General features: G+C 45.7%; 1 protein-coding gene across 2 annotated transcripts in view; it reads right to left on the reverse strand.

Moving 5' to 3' along the window:
* Positions 1-1,002: 1,002 nt before the first annotated feature.
* The window catches only part of PIP4K2A (phosphatidylinositol-5-phosphate 4-kinase type 2 alpha), a 178,570-nt gene continuing 159,629 nt past the window's right edge, over positions 1,003-19,943 (reverse strand). Inside the window, exons 7-10 of one of the 2 annotated variants that reach the window (XM_027121817.1) lie at positions 16,579-16,692; positions 7,821-8,064; positions 5,699-5,802; positions 1,003-3,193 (exon numbers count right to left, since the gene is read on the reverse strand). In XM_027121817.1, coding sequence (XP_026977618.1) covers positions 3,113-3,193; positions 5,699-5,802; positions 7,821-8,064; positions 16,579-16,692 — 543 coding nt within the window. In that variant the 3' untranslated portion in view covers positions 1,003-3,112. The remainder of the gene's footprint in view (positions 3,194-5,698; positions 5,803-7,820; positions 8,065-16,578; positions 16,693-19,943) is intronic. The other variant, XM_027121818.1, reaches the window with a different exon arrangement.

Raw genomic sequence — 19,943 nt, forward strand, 5'->3', positions numbered from 1 at the left:
GCTCTGCTGTAGTGTAACATATGTTCCTAAAAATCCCTGCTCTGTGCAAAATTGCCCAGTAAAAACCACAGAGCTCATGGGAATGATGGGATCGGGGCACAACACCCGAAAATGTCATTAGTGATACACTGAAAAAAAAGGAGCCTATTAATACAAACAGCAGCACAGTTTTAAACATACTAAATGGTCAGGAAATATATAAATACCACAATAAATGTGGCACATTATCTTGAAAAAGACCTGGAGGATGCCTGTGGTCGTGGGTAGTGGGCGTCAGAAGGGCTGCAGCTCTTGGGTTGTTGGAAGTGAGGAAGGGAGAGTGATGTGAGGTCAGAGGCACAGTCACAGCTCCAGGTCCTGGCCACTGTGCCCCCCAGTGTGTGGAGCTGAGGTAGATGTTTGAGGGTGTGTCTGGCATGTTCCTACTGGCACAGTTCAGCTGGGTGCCGTCTTCCGTGTTCATCTAATGTTCTGTGAGGACCAACATGCATGCAGCAAATGTGAAAAGTGCATGGCGCTCAAATGATTCCCTCGCATCTCAATCGCATTACAACAGTTACGCATTTTCAAAACAAGTGCTACAGCTGAACTGTGTTTGCTCACCTGGCACCAATGACAATGGAACGCTCTAAAAAGCCTTCTAGCCACCAATGGTGTACCAGTAAAGTTCCAAAAAAACGCTGACACACAGAACTATGGTTGGTAAATTTAAAAAATAAGACTGTGTAACTTTAAAGGGTATTCAGTGAAGAGATTTCTTTTCTCTGTCCGTCTTTCAGTAAGTTGATTTTGTCATGGAAGTCTCTATCATTTATACTAATAAACTAGTTCACAGGTTGAAGGCAAAGCTCTAGTTCGTGAAAAGACTCAATTTTACTTTTACTTCTTCAGGGATCAGCTAAAGACACTCTTAGTCCCGAGTATTTAAACTTTGTTTGCAATAGAGAGACACACAATTGGGAGAGAGACACACAATTGAGAGAGAGGCACAAAGGCTCCACCTTGTGAGTCATCAAAGTGCTTTATTTTGTAAAGCCTGGCTCATGACTGGAGTGTACTGTTAGCACTAGGAGATACAAGGCAAACTTCCTCACTCTGTCCGAAGAGTTGATCAACAGAACGGATGACAGAGACTGTTACAGACAAAAATAAAGCATTTTGTAAACTTCTAGAAGCATACACGGATTGGCCACAAAGGAAACAGTTACTCAAATAATGTACGGGTACCTTCTCTTTACTTCAGGGTCTCGCTTTTGTAATCCTGGATCAAAGAAACTACAGCATAACTTCAGAGCACTGAAAGGGACTCAACGCCAGAATGAATGGTGGTGGGGGGGGAAATACTAAATCACCATCTCAATTAATTTAAACACAAAAAATACAGATTTGTACAACAAGGTCACAGTGCTGTTGACATCGTCCGTTGAGGATAACATATCTCTGTGAAGTCAGTTGCTGCTGGCTTCCCAGGATGCCGGCTGCTGTCACCTGGTGTTTTCTGAAGTAAACCCACATACGTTGGGCACAGTTGCAGACTTGATAAGCCCTGAAGGAAAGTCACTGGCAGAGGCAGTATGGTGCGGGGTATTTGTTGAGCTGTAAGTAATTACTGAGGAGTGGATTTTTTTTTTTTCTTTTCTGAACCTGCCTACAAAAATCATCTCACGTTTTAAACAAAGAATTTCAAAGGCACAGCTTTAGCACAGTGTATGAGTTGATAACCTATTCTAAGCAAGTCTAATATTTTAGCTTGACACCTTTCAGAAAATGCCAGGAAGTTGGTAAATACATGATCGATGTTGGAAATTTATAACTTGATTAGACACAGTCAGCACAGTTTAGGGCAATGAACTTGTGTAACCAGATCTGGGTTAAACATTTTCTTAAAAAAAAAAAAAATCATTAGGTTGATAAATGTGCATCGGAGGAAAACAACCCTTTTCCTTTTACTGTAAAAGACCGCCTACCGTTAAAATGTGACTGCAGGATACACTTCAAAATATGACAGACATTTCACCTACACTGTAAAGTGACTTTACATGTAAACTTCAGAAATCACATGCTGTACATTAAATTTTTAGATTCAGAAATATCCCTGTTTTCCTAATAATGTAAACAGTAATATTGAGGGTTTCAGTTAAAGGCAAATTCATAACAAAATACCACTGTTTAACTGGAAAATTGAGAGTTCTAAATGCTTTGCTCACCTTCCCACCATGGGAGATGTAGATGCCATTGCCCAAAACTGCACTTTTCAGGTAAGCTTTATTTTTATTTTGTAGCATTAATTACTATGTTGCAACGTAAGAGTGTGTCAGTGAAGAAGCTCCAGGCAAGAAAAGAGAAGTAAGCAGTGTTCCTGGGCGTATTTACTGAGGTGAAAATGTACAGAGAGAGACACTAGGGGCATCAGCTTCCTGCTGGAGGAGGGACCTTTGTCCCCAGACACCGTGAGTCCCGACACCTGAACCAGGATGCGCGGGAGATGCCAGCCTCCTCCGTCCAGCGCCCGGGGTGCAACTATTAAGGAGTGTCAGCGTGCGTGGTAGAAGTGTAACATCTGCAGTAAGGTTTTTTTCCTTTTAATCACCATCATTATTATTATCATCATCATTATTATCTCCATTATTATTACGATTACCGTCTCACATCTTTCAACTCCAAAAGATAAACTGATCCACAGTTTCTCGTGTGGTGCCAACCTGGGTGGTCTGACATCGCATCGCCTTCTTCCCTCCCCCCTGCATGTGCTCACTCACTCACTCACTCATTCATCCATTCACCCACAGCTGGAATCAGAGGGTTACTACTCCAAACATACTCTGACCGAAGTCGGTTTCCATCAACCAATCCATCAGTTTTTAAGATGCTCACGTGCGCGTGCGCACGCACGCCCCCCCGCCCCCCCACATACACACCCAAGTCAGAAATAGCTAGAGTGATGCTGGGAAATATCAGGTAGCTGTTAAAGCAAGTAGTCCCCAAATCAGTCATCTTGGCCTGAAGATGTAAACGAGGAGGTGTGCTTCACTGAGTTTGGTTTTCATTTTTCCTGTGCCGAAGCCACCTCTGTCCTTCCCACGCTCACGTCCGTCTTCGGCCATGCAGGACGTTACGTCAAGATGTGGCCAATAAAGTCCAAAAAGCGCTTGGAATACTGTTCTGGGTTCACGGTGGAGATCTCCGCACCGGCCTGGGCAGCGTGAGAGGAGAGGAACAATGACAGAATTACTATCAGTAGCTGCAGGAACTTCCACTGCAGCTGAATATGAAGCCAGTCATTTTCAAACCTGTGCAGCCTCTACTCGTAACTCAGAATAGCTTGGATATTGGTCTGAATAGCCAAGGCTCTTAGGAATCTGTGTGTGAAAACGAGGCAGAGTCGTAGGACCAACAGATGCCACTGTCACACACACTGTGACTGCTGCCACTAAAAAAAAAAAAAAAATCCAACCAACCACTTTTGAGATGCTCCCGTCAAATGTGGAATCTGCGTGGCCTATGTTCAGAAGCCACGGGAGGATGCTTCTGTTTCTCAAGAGAGCAGATTGGAGATTCCTTGAGAATGACACAAACAGCAACGTCTGGCCAAAGGGAAACTCCAATGGCAAGGACACAAGGACCGTGTTCATTTTTCAGGACCGAGGTAAGCGGCTGGGTGCTCAGAAATGAGGGGCGACGGCCACAGCAAGCAGGGGCGGTGTCAGCTGCCGGGGCTCTTTCCTGGCCCCGTAAGCAGGCGAGACACAGCGCTGTGACTGCGTCTCCCCCGGAGGGGCACGGGCACGGGGGTACCATCGTCCCCGTTCACAGAGACCTGCTTGGAGCTGGGAAGCCGGCCCCTCGCAGAGGCTCAGTGGGGGGTTTCCTATGACAAGAGCACAGTAGGGCGAGCAGACCCCCCCCCCCAGTTACCAGCCAGCCTCCTGAGCTGCAAAGGTCAGGACCAGAGTTTTACTAAGTCACCAGAGGCTGTTTTTACACACGCAGCTCACAGGAGAACCTGTCATTTCCAAGCCTGGCCTGGGCCTCTGGGATCTCCACGGAGGAGCCCCAGTTTTGAAGGCAGAGAATGGTTCCCAGCAGCAGCTCGACACAAACTGCACCCAGCTTTAGGCCGTGTGCCGTGTCTCGGAGCTGAGCTGGTGACTTACAGGGGAGATGCAAATGAAGCCGTGTTTGCTACGGCACGTTTCCAGCTGCACGTGGTCTGGAATATCACAGCAGGTTTGAGGAGGGGTGGGAACAAACACGGAGCGCCCCCCACTGTTCAGTCTGTTCACCACAAAAATCTCATCAATAAGCCATTAGGACCCCTTCATCAGCTGGCGGAACTGAAGCGCCAAAGCGCTTCCTCCAGGTCACACACTGGAAAGGTGAGATAGGATTCTGGCCCAGCTCTGTCCTTGCAATACACCCAGGTGGTTCAACCAGAGATGAGCATCAGAATTACCCGAGCCTCTTAGAGGCCCCTCCCCCAGCCTCCTGAGCTGGACTCAGAATCAGGGAAAGGGGTGGTGCATCTGTCAGGCACACAGTTTGCAAATGGTGCTCATTAGGCCGCGGTGCCGACCCCCGTGTGAGAACTGCTGTGTACCCTTCTCTCTGACCGATAGAGGATTCTTAACGCGTTCGGTGGGCTGGGTAGGTCGTGGTCCGTGCGCTGCACACGGCGGGCACACCAAAATAGTTGATGGTGTGACTGAAATATTTCTGTGGCAAGTGGGGTATGGTGTTAGGCTGGTTCCGTTGCTGACACGACATCCTGTTTGACTTTAAAATAGAGAAAAAGAGCCTTTAGTAGCGGTTGATGTTCTGCTGGGTGTTGGTCGGCTCCACACTGTGGGGAAGCATCTCTCCTGCCAGTGTGAACGAGCCAGGGCACAAGTTCATCCCTGTGGGATGGGGTCTGTGGCCTTTTTGACGCGCCTGAAAGCCAAAATGGATCCCTGCGATGCAAGCACAGAGCAGACTCAGGACTTGTGAAGTCCAGCCGGCCAGGCGGGCCTCACTGGGAGATCTGGGGCTGGGGCTGGGTCCTGAGGAGCAGCCCTCCCTCTACCACTGCCTACGACGCGATCCTGGCTGGCAAGTAAGCTCTCGCCCTCAGTTTCTTCACCTGTAAGCAGGAGTGTATTGGTTTTCCCTCACAGGCTCGTCTCGGGGACTCAACAAGTTACCATAGGCCCAGACAGTGAGAATTCTGAGCAAGGACAGCAAAGGTGAGGGGTTCGTATTACTCAACTTTGAGCCTGCACTCAACAAATTTCTGTAGTAGAAAAAATTACAATCTGCTGTGTGGAAAGGAATATAATATTGTGTATCCTGGAAGCATCTGAAGCAGAGAATAGTGCTTCAGTTCTGAACATTTCATATTAAAACACTTAGTTGTCATCATTCAGCCCTTTTGTCTTTTGAAACATTTTTCGAACAAAAAAGCATGTGTGTAATATTCTCACGATGCATGTGTCTGTTAATAACCCCGGTGGGTGAAAGAAGAGCTGCGCCAGGTTTAAGTGACTTGGGAGCGGCGGTCCGAGCGCCTGCTGGCTCTGACTCTGCATCAGAGCGTGACCCCTGCAGGGAACCAGAGCCAATGAAGGCCTGTGGGCAGCTCAGCGGAAAGGAGCGGACCTGAGCTGGTCCCTGCACGACAGGAAGCAGGGAGCAGAGAGGGAAACCAAACGGAGATACTTACGCCGTGTTTAACAGTTTTTGCAGCGTGGGCAGCTTTCTTTTTTGCATCATAATGAGTCAGAATGTCAATAATTGCCATAAAGTACACCTCCTTCCTAGGTGAATCTGTAAGGGATGAGAGCGATGATTGTGGGACAGGTGATGACAGCACCTGGAAGAGTGCGAGCTGCTGACGGAGGAAGAGGCGAGGGATTCAGTGGGGCGGGGGTCGAAGGGGTCTGAAAACACAGGCAATAGAGGCTTTTCAAAAGTCTTGCATATCCCTGTGAAACAGCTTAACTTTCTGTCCCCAATTCTCTCTCAATTTGAAAAGTAAAAAAGAGAATATAACCTCAGGATATCACCAGTAGAGGTGCAAGGCTGAGACTGTTTTTGTTAATCTTCATTTTCTTTAGTGATTGTGTATTGCTTTGGTATAAAGAAAAATGCTATTTAAAAAATACTCTAAAACAAGTAGAAGTAATTATGCTCCCTAATACTTTCTACCATTATATACTGTTCCTAATGAGCTGTTCACTAATTGTCATTGGATCTAGTATCAGAACTGGATAAAGGCATATATCACCTACAGTACCCATCTTTTACATATTTCCACAAATATGATGCTGTTGCAATTATGAATAATACGAAAAAGTACATTTGACTATATCTGATTTTCTGTGTTGAAGAAACAATTTTGCTGAGCAAAATAAAAAACATAACAGGCTTCCCTGGTGGCACAGTGGTTGAGAGTCCATCTGCCGATGCAGGGGACATGGGTTCGTGCCCCGGCCGGGAAGATCCCACATGCCGCGGAGCGGCTGGGCCCGTGAGCCATGGCCGCTGGGCCTGCGCGTCCGGAGCCTGTGCTCCGCAACAGGAGAGGCCACAACAGTGAGAGGCCCGCGTACCGCAATAAATAAATAAATAAATAAATAAATAAATAAATAAATCTCAAACTCACCTGGCTGCTATGCCATGAGACATTTTTTTAAACAATGATGGACCACAATTTTTATTACTCAAAAAATCAGAGGCCTGCTTTTATCTCTAAATTTTTTTTTCCATGTATAAGTAGCTAAGGTAGCATGTAATATTCCTACAAATATCTAATCACCCAGATTTTGAGGATTAAGATGGATCTCGGGCTTCCCTGGTGGTGCAGTGGTTGAGAGTCCGCCTGCCGATGCAGAGGACACGGGTTCGTGCCCCGGTCTGGGAAGATCCCACATGCTGCAGAGCGGCTGGGCCCGTGAGCCATGGCCACTGGGAGAGGCCCCAACAGTGAGAGGCCCATGTACCGCAAAAAAAAAAAAAAAAAAAGATGGATCTCACTTTAGAGAAGAGGGCCACAGACACCTTAATGGGGGAAAGAGCAGAGGACAGACACAGCAGCAAACTGGAGATTCTCATCCCACACCCTGGGCCAGCTTCAGCACTCCTGAGAAGGAAAGGGCTGGTAGCAATGAGATGCCTGCCCTACACGATGTCCACAGGGGGTTTGGAGTGGACCACGTATGTACCTAGCTCAGGATAGACTTGTGACACTTGAGATCCACATAAAAGAGAGATAGCTAAGAAAAAGAATATTTTAAACCATTCCTTATATATGGTATGGACATTTACACAAGCATGTGCATATGTGTGTTGTGTATGTACAACACACACTTGTGTGGTTTCACTCTGTTCCCTCAACATCACACAATTCAAGGACCTCACCACATTACAGTTCAAAACCAGAGGTTACAGTTACCTTTAACATACTTTGTCCCGAAATCAATTGATCGGGACTCTTGAGAAGGAGTCTTACGGGGCAGCATGAGGTTTTTTTTTTGTTTTTTGTTTTTTTGTTTTTTTGCGGTACGCGGGCCTCTCACTGTCGTGGCCTCTCCCGTTGCGGAGCACAGGCTCCGGACGCGCAGGTTCAGCAGCCATGGCTTACGGGCCCAGCCGCTCTGCAGCATGTGGGATCTTCCCGGACCAGGGCACGAACCTGCGTCCCCTGCATCGGCAGGCGGACTCTCAACCACTGCGCCACCAGGGAAGCCCCAGGGCAGCATGCTTTTAACCGGGGTGATGATTACCAGCAGATAATGCAAAAAGAAAAATCCAACCAATGGTAAAAAGAGTTGATAGTAACTCACTTTCATGGCATTTAATTCCATAAACATCAATGTTTGGATCAAACTCGCCGGGAGCCAAGGGCGGTGAGCTGTTGAGCGTATTTCCAGGACTGTCGGGAGGGGTTCCAATAGGGTGGGTGCCGTCGCTCTCCCCCTCCTCCTCTCCGTCGTTCTCTTCACACTCCACTTCTTCCTGTTCGGCTCTCTCCACATCGTGGATTCCCACCAGGAGGCTGTAGTCCATGAGCTTCAGCTGGGCAAGAAACTGGAAGGTGGGAAGCGACATGGTCAGTTATGCCTTAAACACAACCCCAGAGTTAAAGACAGCAAGCTCACAAAAGGGCGGCAGAGGCGAAAAGATTTCCCCAGGAGCAGCCGGGAGCCTCTTTAACGGTGCTGTCACGGTCCCTGGAAGTTTCTCCAGCCAAAGCTGTAGCCTCGCACTTCAGGCTGGCTCAGAGCTAGGATTACCTCCCTGAGATGCAAAGCGGGATGCTGGGAGGGATGCATTTATCACACGGAGGTCGTACTACACCGAAGAGCAGAGAGCATGACTGGCAAGGAGACGCAGGGAAGAAAACGTTTCTGCGAACAATTAAGACTGGCTAATGTGGAAACCAGGGACCTCCCACGTAGCTTCCAGGGGAGCCCCTGAACGGCTTGTGAAAAGCACTTTGAAATGCAGCACACTCTGGAGGAGAGTATTATGCCGTCCATCACAAATAAGCACAAGCATCAGTGTCCCAGTCAACCAGCAAATGCCTGTGTCTCTGCTCAGCGCTGCCCTTCAGGCCTGCTGGGGGGCTTCCTTCTGACGGAAGCGGGAGCCGGAGACGCTCCTCCATCACCCCCTCCCGTGCCTAGCACAGTGCCTGCCCCGACCGACCCCCTTTATCTGGGGGCTCTCTCTGGCCCGTTCCCCTCGCCTCCACTTCATACCCTGGATGCCCTCCAGAGGTCTGGGCACAGCTGGAGAAGCTGGATAGCCGGGTGGCAACATCTCCCACCCACATGTGTGTAGTGGGTGCAGCGTGGGTGGGGCTTGGTCGGGCCAGGTCCTGCTCCGCTTGCAGGGTAACAAGGCAAAAGCCCCCTTGCCCCATCCCTGCTTCTCCCTCTGGGCCCTTGGAAGGTCCCTGGGAAGTGGCAAAGGTTGCATGCTGCCCGAACTTCCCCTTCTGGTCCTTTGGCAAGGGAAGAATTTGATCTGGTCACGCCCCTGCCTAAGACCTTTCAGTGGAGTATCGTTTCTCACAGGGTGGAAACAAACTCTAACACTGTCCTCGGGACCTGGGTAGTTTGGCCTCATCGCCTCTCGGGCCATCTTGAACCCTGTGCTGGCCTCTGGCCCCCTCACTGCGCCCCTTCACCTCCCACTTGATCTTCAGGTCTCAACTGCAGGGCACTTGCTCACGGAAGCCTGTCCCGATTCCTGCCGGGCATGTGTGCACTGCACACTTTCCCTTAAGGACACCTGGTTTAGCTGCACACTCATTAGATGACTTGAGTAACTTCTATCTTCCCCAAACAGCGCAGCCCCGTGAGGACCGGGGCTCTGGCCGATTTTGCCCTTGAAACTGCCATTATTAGTCAAATCCATCTCACCTGCCTTCACTAATCAAGGTCTTTTAAGACTTGCATGTCCTCCAAGGGGCACGTAGCCTAAACAATGATATCTGCCCAGCTGCTTTCTAGAAACTTGGAGTCAGCTGTGTCTAGTTTGAGCTGAGTTGGTTGAGATTGGATAGGAACACTGACCCTCCAACTGGGCATGCGTGAGGGTCTTTTCACACGTGCAGAGGATGGAAAGCTCCACCCTTGGTTCGCGCAGAGGCCAGTAGCCTAGTTAAGCCCGTGCAGAAAGCCGACTCCCCTACCTTTTCCCAGTCGCCTTTCCTCACGCTCCCCGGGCCTCAGGCAGCACTGCTGCTGCTTGTCCCATAAACACCTCGAGCCCCTTGCCTTGGGGAGGCGAATTTGAGATTTGCTCTTCCCGCTTGGCTGCCTTGTGAACAAACCCTCTCTGCTGCAAACTTCAGCGTCTCTGCGTTCGGCTTGCACGTCGGGCACAAACGAGCCTGGTTCGGTGACAGCCTCGCTGCACTCCTGACTCCCAGGTAAGTGATGTTGCTACTTGGTATTTATTGAACAAGAGAACAGGATGCCTGCTGCTGCTTCCCCAGTCCTCCTTACCTCTCTCTAACTTCCCCTGGCCCTTTCCTCTAAGACGAGTAACCACCCAAACTAAGTAAAAACGAAGAACAAAGCAACAACAAAAAGACCTTCCTTTGAGACTGCAAGAGGCAGCACCTACTGGAAGCAAAACGAGACCATTTACGATATATCTTTTTTTTTTTTTTTTTTTTGGTACGCGGGCCTCTCACTGCCGTGGCCTCTCCCGTTGCGGAGCACAGGCTCCGGACGCGCAGGCTCAGCGGCCATGGCCCACGGGCCCAGCCGCTCCGCGGCACAAGGGATTCCCCCAGACCGGGGCATGAACCCGCGTCCCCTGCATCGGCAGATGGACTCTCAACCACTGCGCCACCAGGGAAGCCCCATTTACGATATATCTTTGCTCTGCAGAGCAGAATCTCTCTTTAACACGTAGGTTTGTTTGACCTGCAGATGGTTGACGGTACAAATACACTATCAGGTGTGCTTTATGTACGAGAGTACAAAAGGGACTGCCTGTAATTAACCTGCCAAAGGTCAGGCTGGGAAGGGGTGATGACCAGGGCTGAACTGCCACATGAAGTAGGATGGGTCTCCAGGCCCACGTCTTCCCCTGGCACTTGTGCTGCTCTCACAACGTCAGCCAGGCCCAGAGCTCCTTTCCTGGGTCTCTGATCTGTGGTCAGACCACTGCTTAGGCTCCTCTCCCAGTAAGGAAACATTTGTATTCAATAAATAAAAGTGAAGTTAGCTCCCAGCATCACCCACTAAACTATCAGTGAAATGAAAAATGCATCTCTCGACAAGAAGTTGTTCTGACATACTCAAGATCAAGGAAACCAGTTGCAGCCCCAAATGGGGATTATATAAGAAATGGGGATTATATAAATCTTCAAATCTGTGCGGCTGAGACAGAAATGGAAAAGACCAAGGACAGCACAGTGGTTAAGAGTGTAGCTTTTGCTGATAAAGGTGACCCATTAAAATATCAGATAATCCTAAATAAAATTTAAAAAAAAGTTTTGGAGTCAGGTGGGCAATTAAATTTTATGTTACTAGCTCTGTGCCTTGATGATAAATTCACCTCTCTGAGCCTCAGTTATTCTAACTATGAAATGGGACAACACCACTAAACTCACAGTGGTGTGGAAAGGATTAGAGGGAATGTAGTGGAGGCCATGAAAAGTGCCTTGCGTGTAACAGTGGGCACGGTTTTATCATTGTCCGTGTGGTAAAAACCTTTTTTTCATCAAGTAGGTAACTTAAACATGGGGATGGGCTCGAGGGAGGTGGGCCAAGAGGGGAGATGTGCTAAAGAGCCCATTGACTCCTCAGCTCTTACTGTCATAAAACGCCGTTTAAAATCTCTTCTAAAGTAGAGGGAGACACAAGGCAGCAGCAGACCTGAGATTCTTGCTAGAGAAAGTCCCTGCTGGGCATCACAAAACTACTGTGGGCTGAAGGTGACAGACCCCAAAGAGAAGAGGGGTTCGGGGCTCCCTGGAGGGTCTACCTCCAGCTAACATTAGGAACTTAATACACATTTGCTATTTTCTGTCATCCCTTTAAGCTTCTAACTCAAATTAGTGATTTCTAAATACATAAGATTTCAAAGCATGAAGATTTAAAAATCTTTATAATCTCTAGGTCCCATGCTTTCCTATTTAATAATTATCCACCAGACCTTGATCAGCCTCTTTTTCCCTCGGAATATCCCACCTAATCTGCTTCCTTCATAATTAATTCCTCATTATACCAAATCTGAGCCTGTACCTCCCTCAAGGTTTTTATGAGCCCTGTCACACACAAACCCTTCTAGAAAACTGTGGCTAAAGAGCTGTTAATAAACTCTCCTTCTGTGTGTTGTCTTTGGAGAAATGTCTGCTTAGGTGGTCTTCCCAGTTTTTGATTGGGTTGTTTTTTTGGTGATGAGTTGTATGAGCCGTTTGTATACTTTGGAAATTAAGCCCTTGTCAGTTGCTTCGTTTGCAAATATTTTCTCCCATAGGTTATCTTCATTTTGTTCATGGGTTTCCTTTGCTGTGCAAAAGCTTGTAAGTTTGATTAGGTCCCATTTGTTTATTCTTGTTTTTATTTCTATTGGCTTGGGAGACTGACCTAAGAAAACATTGGTACGATTTATGTCAGAGAATGTTTTGCCTGTGATCTTGTCTAGGAGTTTTATGGTGTCATATCTTTTAAGTCTTTAAGCCATTTTGAGTTTATTTTTGTGTATGGTGTGAGGGTGTGTTTTAACTTCATTGATTTACATGGGGCTGTCCAACGTTCCCAGCACCACTTGCTGAAGAGACTGTCTTTTTCCCATTTTATATTCTTGCCTCCTATGTTGAAGATTAATTGATTGTAGGTGTGTGTTTTCTTTCCTGGGCTCTCTATTCTGTTCCATTAATGTCTGTTTTTGTGCCAGTACCACACTTTTGATTACTGTAGCTTTGTAGTATTGTCTGAAGTCTGGGAGGGTTATGCCTCCTGCTTTGTTCTTTTTTCTCAGGATTGCTTTGGCAATTCTGGGTCTTTTATGGTTCGATATAAATTTTAGGATTCTTTGTTCTAGTTCTGTGGGAACTGTCATGGGTAATTTGATAGGGATCACATGAAAAGATGCTCAACATCTCTAATTATTAGAGAAATACAAATCAAAACTACAATAAGGTATCACCTCACACCAGTCAGAATGGCCATCATTCACAAGTCTACAAATAGCAAATGCTGGAGAGGGTGTGGAGAAAAGGGAAATCTCCTACACTGTTGGGGGGAATGTAAATTGGTGCAGCCACTATGGAAAACAGTATGGAGGTTCCTCAAAAAACTAAAAGTAGAGTTGCCATATGATCCGGCAGTCCTACTCCTAGGCATATACCCAGATAAAACTATAATTCAAAAAGATACATGCACCCTGTGTTCATAGCGCTATTTACAATAGCCAAGACATGGAAACAACCTAAATGTCCATCAACAGATGAATGCATAAAGTTATGGTATATATTTATATACAGTGGAATACTACTCAGCCATCAGAAAGAATTAAATAATGCCATTTGTAGCAAAATGGATGGACCTAGAGATTATCACACTAAGTGAAGTCAGAAAGAGAAAGACAAATACCGTAAGATATCACTTACATGTGGAATCTAAAATACGATACAAATCAATATATCTACACAACAAAAACAGACTCACAGATACAGACAATAGATTTGTGGTTGCCAAGAGGGGTGGTGGGGGAGGGAAGGAGTGGGAGTTTGGGATGAGCAGAGGCAGACTATTATATATAGAGCAGATAAACAACAAGGTCCTACTGTACAGGACAGAGAACTACTGATATATTCAGTATTCTGTGATAAACCATAATGGAAAAGAATATGAAAAAGAATATGTATAACTGAGTCACTTTGCTGTACAGAAATTCACAAACAACACTGTAAATCAACTACAATAAAATTAAAAAAAAAACTTCTTTACAACAGATTTGAATTTACTTTTTACTAAGTTTATTAACACACTTGTTCTGCTGAATCACCACCTCCCAACACATCTGTGATGCAGGATTAAAATTCCAACCATCCCTATTTCGGTTATATTTAATCGCTTGTTGAAAGCCGTAATAATCCTCTCTTGGAGTACTTTATCTGAAAACAGTCTCATCTTTAACCTGCATGTTATATCAGCAGTTTAGGAGTGTGGCTGCCAGTGGCCTCAAATCCCAGTCTGAATTTAGTAGCTGTGTGTCTTTGAGCAAATTACATAGTGTCTCTGGGCTCAGTTTTCTCATCCATAAATTGGGATAACAGCACTCAGCCTCAAGGAGTTAGAAGAATGAAGGGAGAGAATGACTGCACAGGAAGGACTTACGCTCTACATGCTCTGTAAGAGTTGGCTGCCAACCATCCTGCTACCCGCAGTGCCCCCTCCCCTCCCCACCGCCGACCCAAGACGTGAGGGATGAGATGGCCTATGATGGGGCGGATGCCACAGGACACAAAGCACAGTTTTGCATTGTGTGAAATTTGGATCCCAGTGTGAGCCGACGAGAGATAAGCGTGGGCCCTGGTCAGAGCGGACAAGAAGCGGGTCAGAGGGCAAAAGTGACTTCTCACTCTCCGTAGAGTGCTTTCTTCTGGAGAAAAGGGTTCACATATACTCATGTGTAAAGCTATCAGAACTAAAGTACTTTGAGCGGCATATGAATAGAACAGAATTTCAAACGCAGAAAAAAGCCCCTAGGTTCTAATTTTCCTACAAAAATATTTACTGAGCTGTAGTAAACTCATCTTTTACTTAAAGCATTGAGTCAGCCCCCAACCCCCAAATCCTGTACTTAAACAGGCTGGCCAGCTAAATTAGAAAGCATGGACCTGATGGAAAAATGAAACGAGATTACATTCTAGTCTCATTATCAAGATCAGATGTCAAGCTACTTCACCATAATTACCTGCTTAAAAATTTAATAATGCTTCTGCATGAATTTCAAAACTAGACACTTACCGACCATTGAGAATTTATTAAAATGAAAGAACGCCTTATGCCCTGCCTCCAGTTCAACAAAACAGCTAAGTGTGAGAGCCATGGATGGGGTTAAAATTATCCAAATCCTCTAATCAAGACACTGTTAGAGACAACGAAAGGGCAAAGAGAATCCTTGTGTAATTCAACTGTAAATTTGAACGGCTTCAGTTACATTATTTGTGGGGTCTAAATATCATAGTAATATACAGCCGACAGAAAAGATGAAAACCATCTTTCTAGCAGATCAGATAACCCTAAGGCCTATTTACCATAATTGCTAAAACAATATGATTCTTGGGATCAAAGACTTGCAGAATAATGAATAAAATTCTCAAAGAGCATGTCTACCTGTGTCACTTTGTTATCAGATCAAGTTGACCCCAAAGTAAAAGGGAAATACTTAGCTAATATGCATTTTAATAAAAACCACTGACAACTGAGGAAAAATAAATGCTTAATAATGAGAAACTGGAGAAAAACTTTTTAAAAAAAAGACACTTGTATCCTTCATAAATAACCAATATCTAGGTTCTAATCAAAGCATATACATGATGTAGGTTAAAGTGCAAAAAAATTTCTTAAAATAATTTATAACCTAAAAATAATCATGAACTAATTTGGTCAGTCTGCATGTCTTGCAATGAAAGATGTTAGAAGATTAAAAAGAAAATTATAATACTGCTTCTACCCTCATGGGGGATATAATCTAATCCATGACATGTGTTCTTTGGCCCAAGTCATTTTGTTTGGGTTCTTTTTTTTTTTGGCCATGTGGCTGGGCTTGCCGGGGGGTGGCGTCTTATTTCCCTGACCAGGGATGGAACCTGGGCTCCGGCAGTGAAAGAACCGAGTCCTAACCACTGGACCGCCAGGGAACTCCCAAGTCATTTTGTTTTTAATGACACAGGAAAATCTTTCCACAAAGCCTCTCTGAGGAGCAGATCTGTACTGGTATGTGGAGAACTGTACTTCAAAGTTAAAAAAACCAAAACAAAAACTGCACACACATGAACAAAAGTAACAGCTAAGAGGGCTTCCCTGGTGGCGCAGTGGTTGGGAGTCCGCCTGCCGATGCAGGGGACACGAGTACGTGCCCCGGTCCGGGAAGATCCCACATGTCGCGGAGGGCTGGGCCCGTGAGCCATGGCCGCTGAGCCTGCGCGTCCGGAGCCTGTGCTCCGCAACGGGAGAGGCCACAACAGTAAGAGGCCCGCGTACCGCAAAAAAAAAAAAAAAAGTAACAGCTAAGAAAAACATAGCTTAGTAACTGTTTAAATTAGAACTCTCCTTGCACTGTTTTGTAACCTAACAAACTTCAAGAAAAGAACATTTTTCCTGAATTTATTTCTAGAAGAATTATATATAAGGAAGTTCGGTGGGAGAACTGCAATGCCATTACAATAAATGGAAGACAGGGAAAGGTGTATTTTTAATTCGTAAAACAGCATTTACAAAGAGAGCTCCATTACAGACTCAAAGCCCATTTCCACACAGTATTTTATTTCTCACAACATCCCCCATGACCCTGGTGTCCTAAACTGCCTTTGTGCCATTCCCATGCTGTGGCAAGGCTGTCTTGATGGGCCCAACGTCACTAACTCCACAGAGGCTGGCGCAAATATGAAGCACTAAGCAACTGAGGCTGGATTTTGCAACATCAAGATGTGGTTCAGATGGAGAAAACCCTGAATTCAGGTAGTTACTATCCACTTGTCGACATGCTGTGCTCTTTGACAGAATGCCCTCAGTCCCCTCGGCCCCAGCCCTGGCTGCCGTGGGCAGTCAGTCTACCCCCCTACCCAACAGAGAAGACGGGTACCGGAGGGAGGGGAGACCAGAAGACGCCGCGTGCTTGCTTTTGTTTGTCCTCTAAAGGGGGGAGCTGCTGAATTGGCACACTTCTCTTTTAAACCAGATCACATATGAGATATACCTGTTTATATCTGCTTTGGATAATGTACAACATACGTTTTTGCCTCGGTTGCCGATTTATATAGACGGTTTTAGGAGCTCCTGAAAACCCAGTACTGCTGACGTTCATACAATGGGCCGCCCCTTATACTGAGTTTCTTTTTCTTACCTCAACATCCTTCTTCAGTTTTTCCAGGAATACCTTTTTGTTATTGTCATCAATATAAATCTTTTGACCCTCGTTAATGAAATCATTATCCTTTAAAGTTGGCAGTTCTTTGGCCTAAAAAAAAAAAAAGAAGAAGAATAAGAAAGAAGCTTGACTAAAATCTAAAAGACATGTATGCCCTCCAATCCTGGAGGTTAAGTTTCCGCTCTTGGAAGCTGAATCTGCCCTGTTCACCGCAGAGGTCTTACCCAAGGCAACGACATGTGAGGTGGCTTGAGTGCCGCAAGGGGGCACCAGTGAGCTATGACCACTGGAAGCATTTCCACTAGGAATGGAGGGTCAGGTGTACTCCAATATTATGAGGCTTTTGTAACAGATTTCATGGTTTTCATATGAACGAACCTGACTGCTTTCTTAGATTCACTTTCTTAAAGAAGATTCACAAGAAGTCTCCTAGGTATAGAATTCATACCCTTGGAATTCTTTGTCAGGAACCCTCAATTTTCTTACTGGTATAACCCAACTCCACCCGTCCCTGACAACACACACACTTTTGGGATAGCCTTTGCTGGGTTCATGTTACAAATAACATGTTGTCTTGCTCAGAAAAGCACCACCCATAATCCTATCTAATTTCTGAGTCAGGGAGGATATGCAGCCAGAGGTTAGCGATCTGCCCTTCTAAGCCTTCCTGCACACCGCTCCAAGAAGGAAACTCTGTTTGCATCTGGGCAATATCGAAGGAAAATGTTTTCTAGAGTAAAGCATATTAAGATGAGAAGTTCTACCCTTTAAAAATAAACGAGAGGGTAGTGAGCTGGCAACTAAGCTATGCTTAGGCTGAGCAACACAAAGTAATGCGTGATTATCAAAACATGGGTCACAGGCAAAGAGAACAAACCAAAAAACCAGCTTGTACTGCAGCATATAAGATAATAGAGGCCTATAGCTTTAAAATAGCGTGGGTTATTCAACTTCGTGCAACCTGCATTCTGGGAGAGTTCAAAACCCCTCCCCACACCTTTGGGCTGACCTTATAAGAAATAACCACTCCTGCTTATGTCTTCCAGTTGAAAGGAATCCAACATAATACATTGCCTTTCTTAGTATACTAATGAATGCCTCCTTTCCATAGTGTGAACTAAATGGGGAGGGAAAAAAAAAGGAAAGAACATACTGTCCTTCCTGGTCTCCACACTACCTCCCCCTCATTCAGAGTGATTAAAAGCTCACTGGGTACATCTGTCTACTGAACCACCATCCAAATCCCTAAACTGCTCACTTTTTCCTTTCTTTCTGTAAGGTACACACACATGTATGTAGACTACTCACATCTATCTGTACACACACACATGCATGTATATTATGCAATTCTAAATTAGCTTTGCTGCTCATTTTAACTTTGAGAAAATGTGCAGTTTTGTGAGTTTCGAATTCGATATAACTATTGCCAAAATAATTATCCTTACAAAGCAGGTATAGCAAAGCTCAGAAATCCAGAGATCCCATTCAATAAGCGGTTACTGAATGTCACGTATAGGAATATAAAAATGAATAGGTCAACATTTCTATTCTAAAGGAGTTTGTAATCTTGTATGAGACACATCGAAGCAAGGAGGTAAGAAAACAAGGCAGCATGAGTTTGTAAGGCCTATAGATAAAGAATACGGTTCTTAGGGAGAGACGGGTCTACTTTCAAATATTTTATGCCGAGTCAGAGTCTGGGGAAATGAGATGCAGTGCCATTCTACACAAAAACTAGGGAGGGGCCTGGTAGACTAACTCTGTAAATTCATCATTAATCATTTAAAAATGTAAAATGTGAAAGAAAACCCTGAATGTGAAGATGGCATGTTAATGTTAAATGTTTGAGTCAAGCACACAGACCTGACGTTCTTTTCCTAGAACTGAAACATAGTTTCACAGTGAATGAAATGCAAGGATCTGAAGTTTAACGAACTCAGAGGCCAGCGGAGCAGCTTTGTCAAAGGTACAAAACTGGGGTGCTTTAGAAAGCGCTGAAGCCAGATGTATGCACAAACACAGGAGATGGAGAGGGTCATGATTCTCCAAGCATTGGACAGCTCGGGCATTTGTCTGTTTAGGGGACGGTGGTGTGTGGTTGGGGGCATTGAGGATTAAGAGCTGCCTGAACTCTGCAACTTATTTTATATGTGCAAGCAGAGCAGGGGAGAGGGGTTTTTGTGCGTGGGTGCGAGAAACCTGAAGGCAGGGATGACAGGCTACAGACAGCGGTAAGCGACCCGTGTTGGTGATAGCAGTCTCATTAATGCAGATGAATGCCATTTCAGGGTCACCCCAGCAGCATTACCTCAGGTGACAGGGAGAGTATAATCCTACCTCATAACACTCTGGACACCCTGTACTTTATTACTAGGCTTACTTGTGAATTTCGCAGGCACTAGGGTTGAATTTAGATTGGATCAAATTCAAAAAAGGGCAACCAGATTGGTTAAAAGACTTAAGGGCGTATTGAAAGGCTCAAGAGGTGCAGGCCGGTCCTTAGGGCAGCTGCCAGAGGAACCCAGCACTGGTCCACCAATGCCCACCCCCCGGTGTCAGCAGGATGGCAGAGGCTTTAGGAGCACAGGGTTTTGGAGACATGAATCCTGAGGTTCCCACCCTCCATCCACCCCTTACTTGCCAGGGGCCAGTTTCTGGAGCCCCTCCAGGCCGTTTGCATATGTGTAGAAGGGGGAGACCCTGCTAAGCCCTTGACAGGCATCTATTTATTTAAGTGCATTATCTCATTTACTCTTCGAAACAACCTTAACTCTTACTATCCACACTTTACCAACAGGGAAACTGGGTTAAGTGAGACAACACAGCTAAGGTCTCACAGCCTGGTAAGTGGAGCTGGTAAGCCGGTTCCTGCGCTGAGATGCGGACCCGGGCTGCCTGACTCTTAGTACAACTCGACCTTTAGCTGAATGACTGAGGATTCGACCAAAACCCCTGTGACATTTAAATAGTGAGGCAAGTGGTTAGTGTCGTCACTGCCGTGAGCATTCACTAATGCTGCATAGAAGATGTTTAAAAACAGAGATGAACTTTTTCTACTAAAAACTGAATGACGAGGATGAAGTCCCCTGACAGTAACGCACCCTCAAGAAAACCTTGTTGCCTGGCTTCTTAAAAATGTCAATCTATCCCTCTGATAATGAGCAGCATTTATACTAAAGACACACTTTTTTTTTTTTTTTTTGAGGGCAACTGTTTTGCTATGAATTAATGAACATCATAAACTCTCGGTGTGACACTGCCCACAAAGGTGATGTCTGCAGAGCAGCACAGAAGTAATCGTGGGCAGCAACCGGTCCCACCCTTTGTTTTGTGACACTGAA

This window comes from Aethalodelphis obliquidens, unplaced genomic scaffold, assembly GCF_003676395.1.
Source record: "Aethalodelphis obliquidens isolate GAN/ISIS:26980383/991018 unplaced genomic scaffold, ASM367639v1 scaffold23, whole genome shotgun sequence".
NCBI classification, from domain to species: Eukaryota; Metazoa; Chordata; class Mammalia; order Artiodactyla; family Delphinidae; genus Aethalodelphis; species Aethalodelphis obliquidens.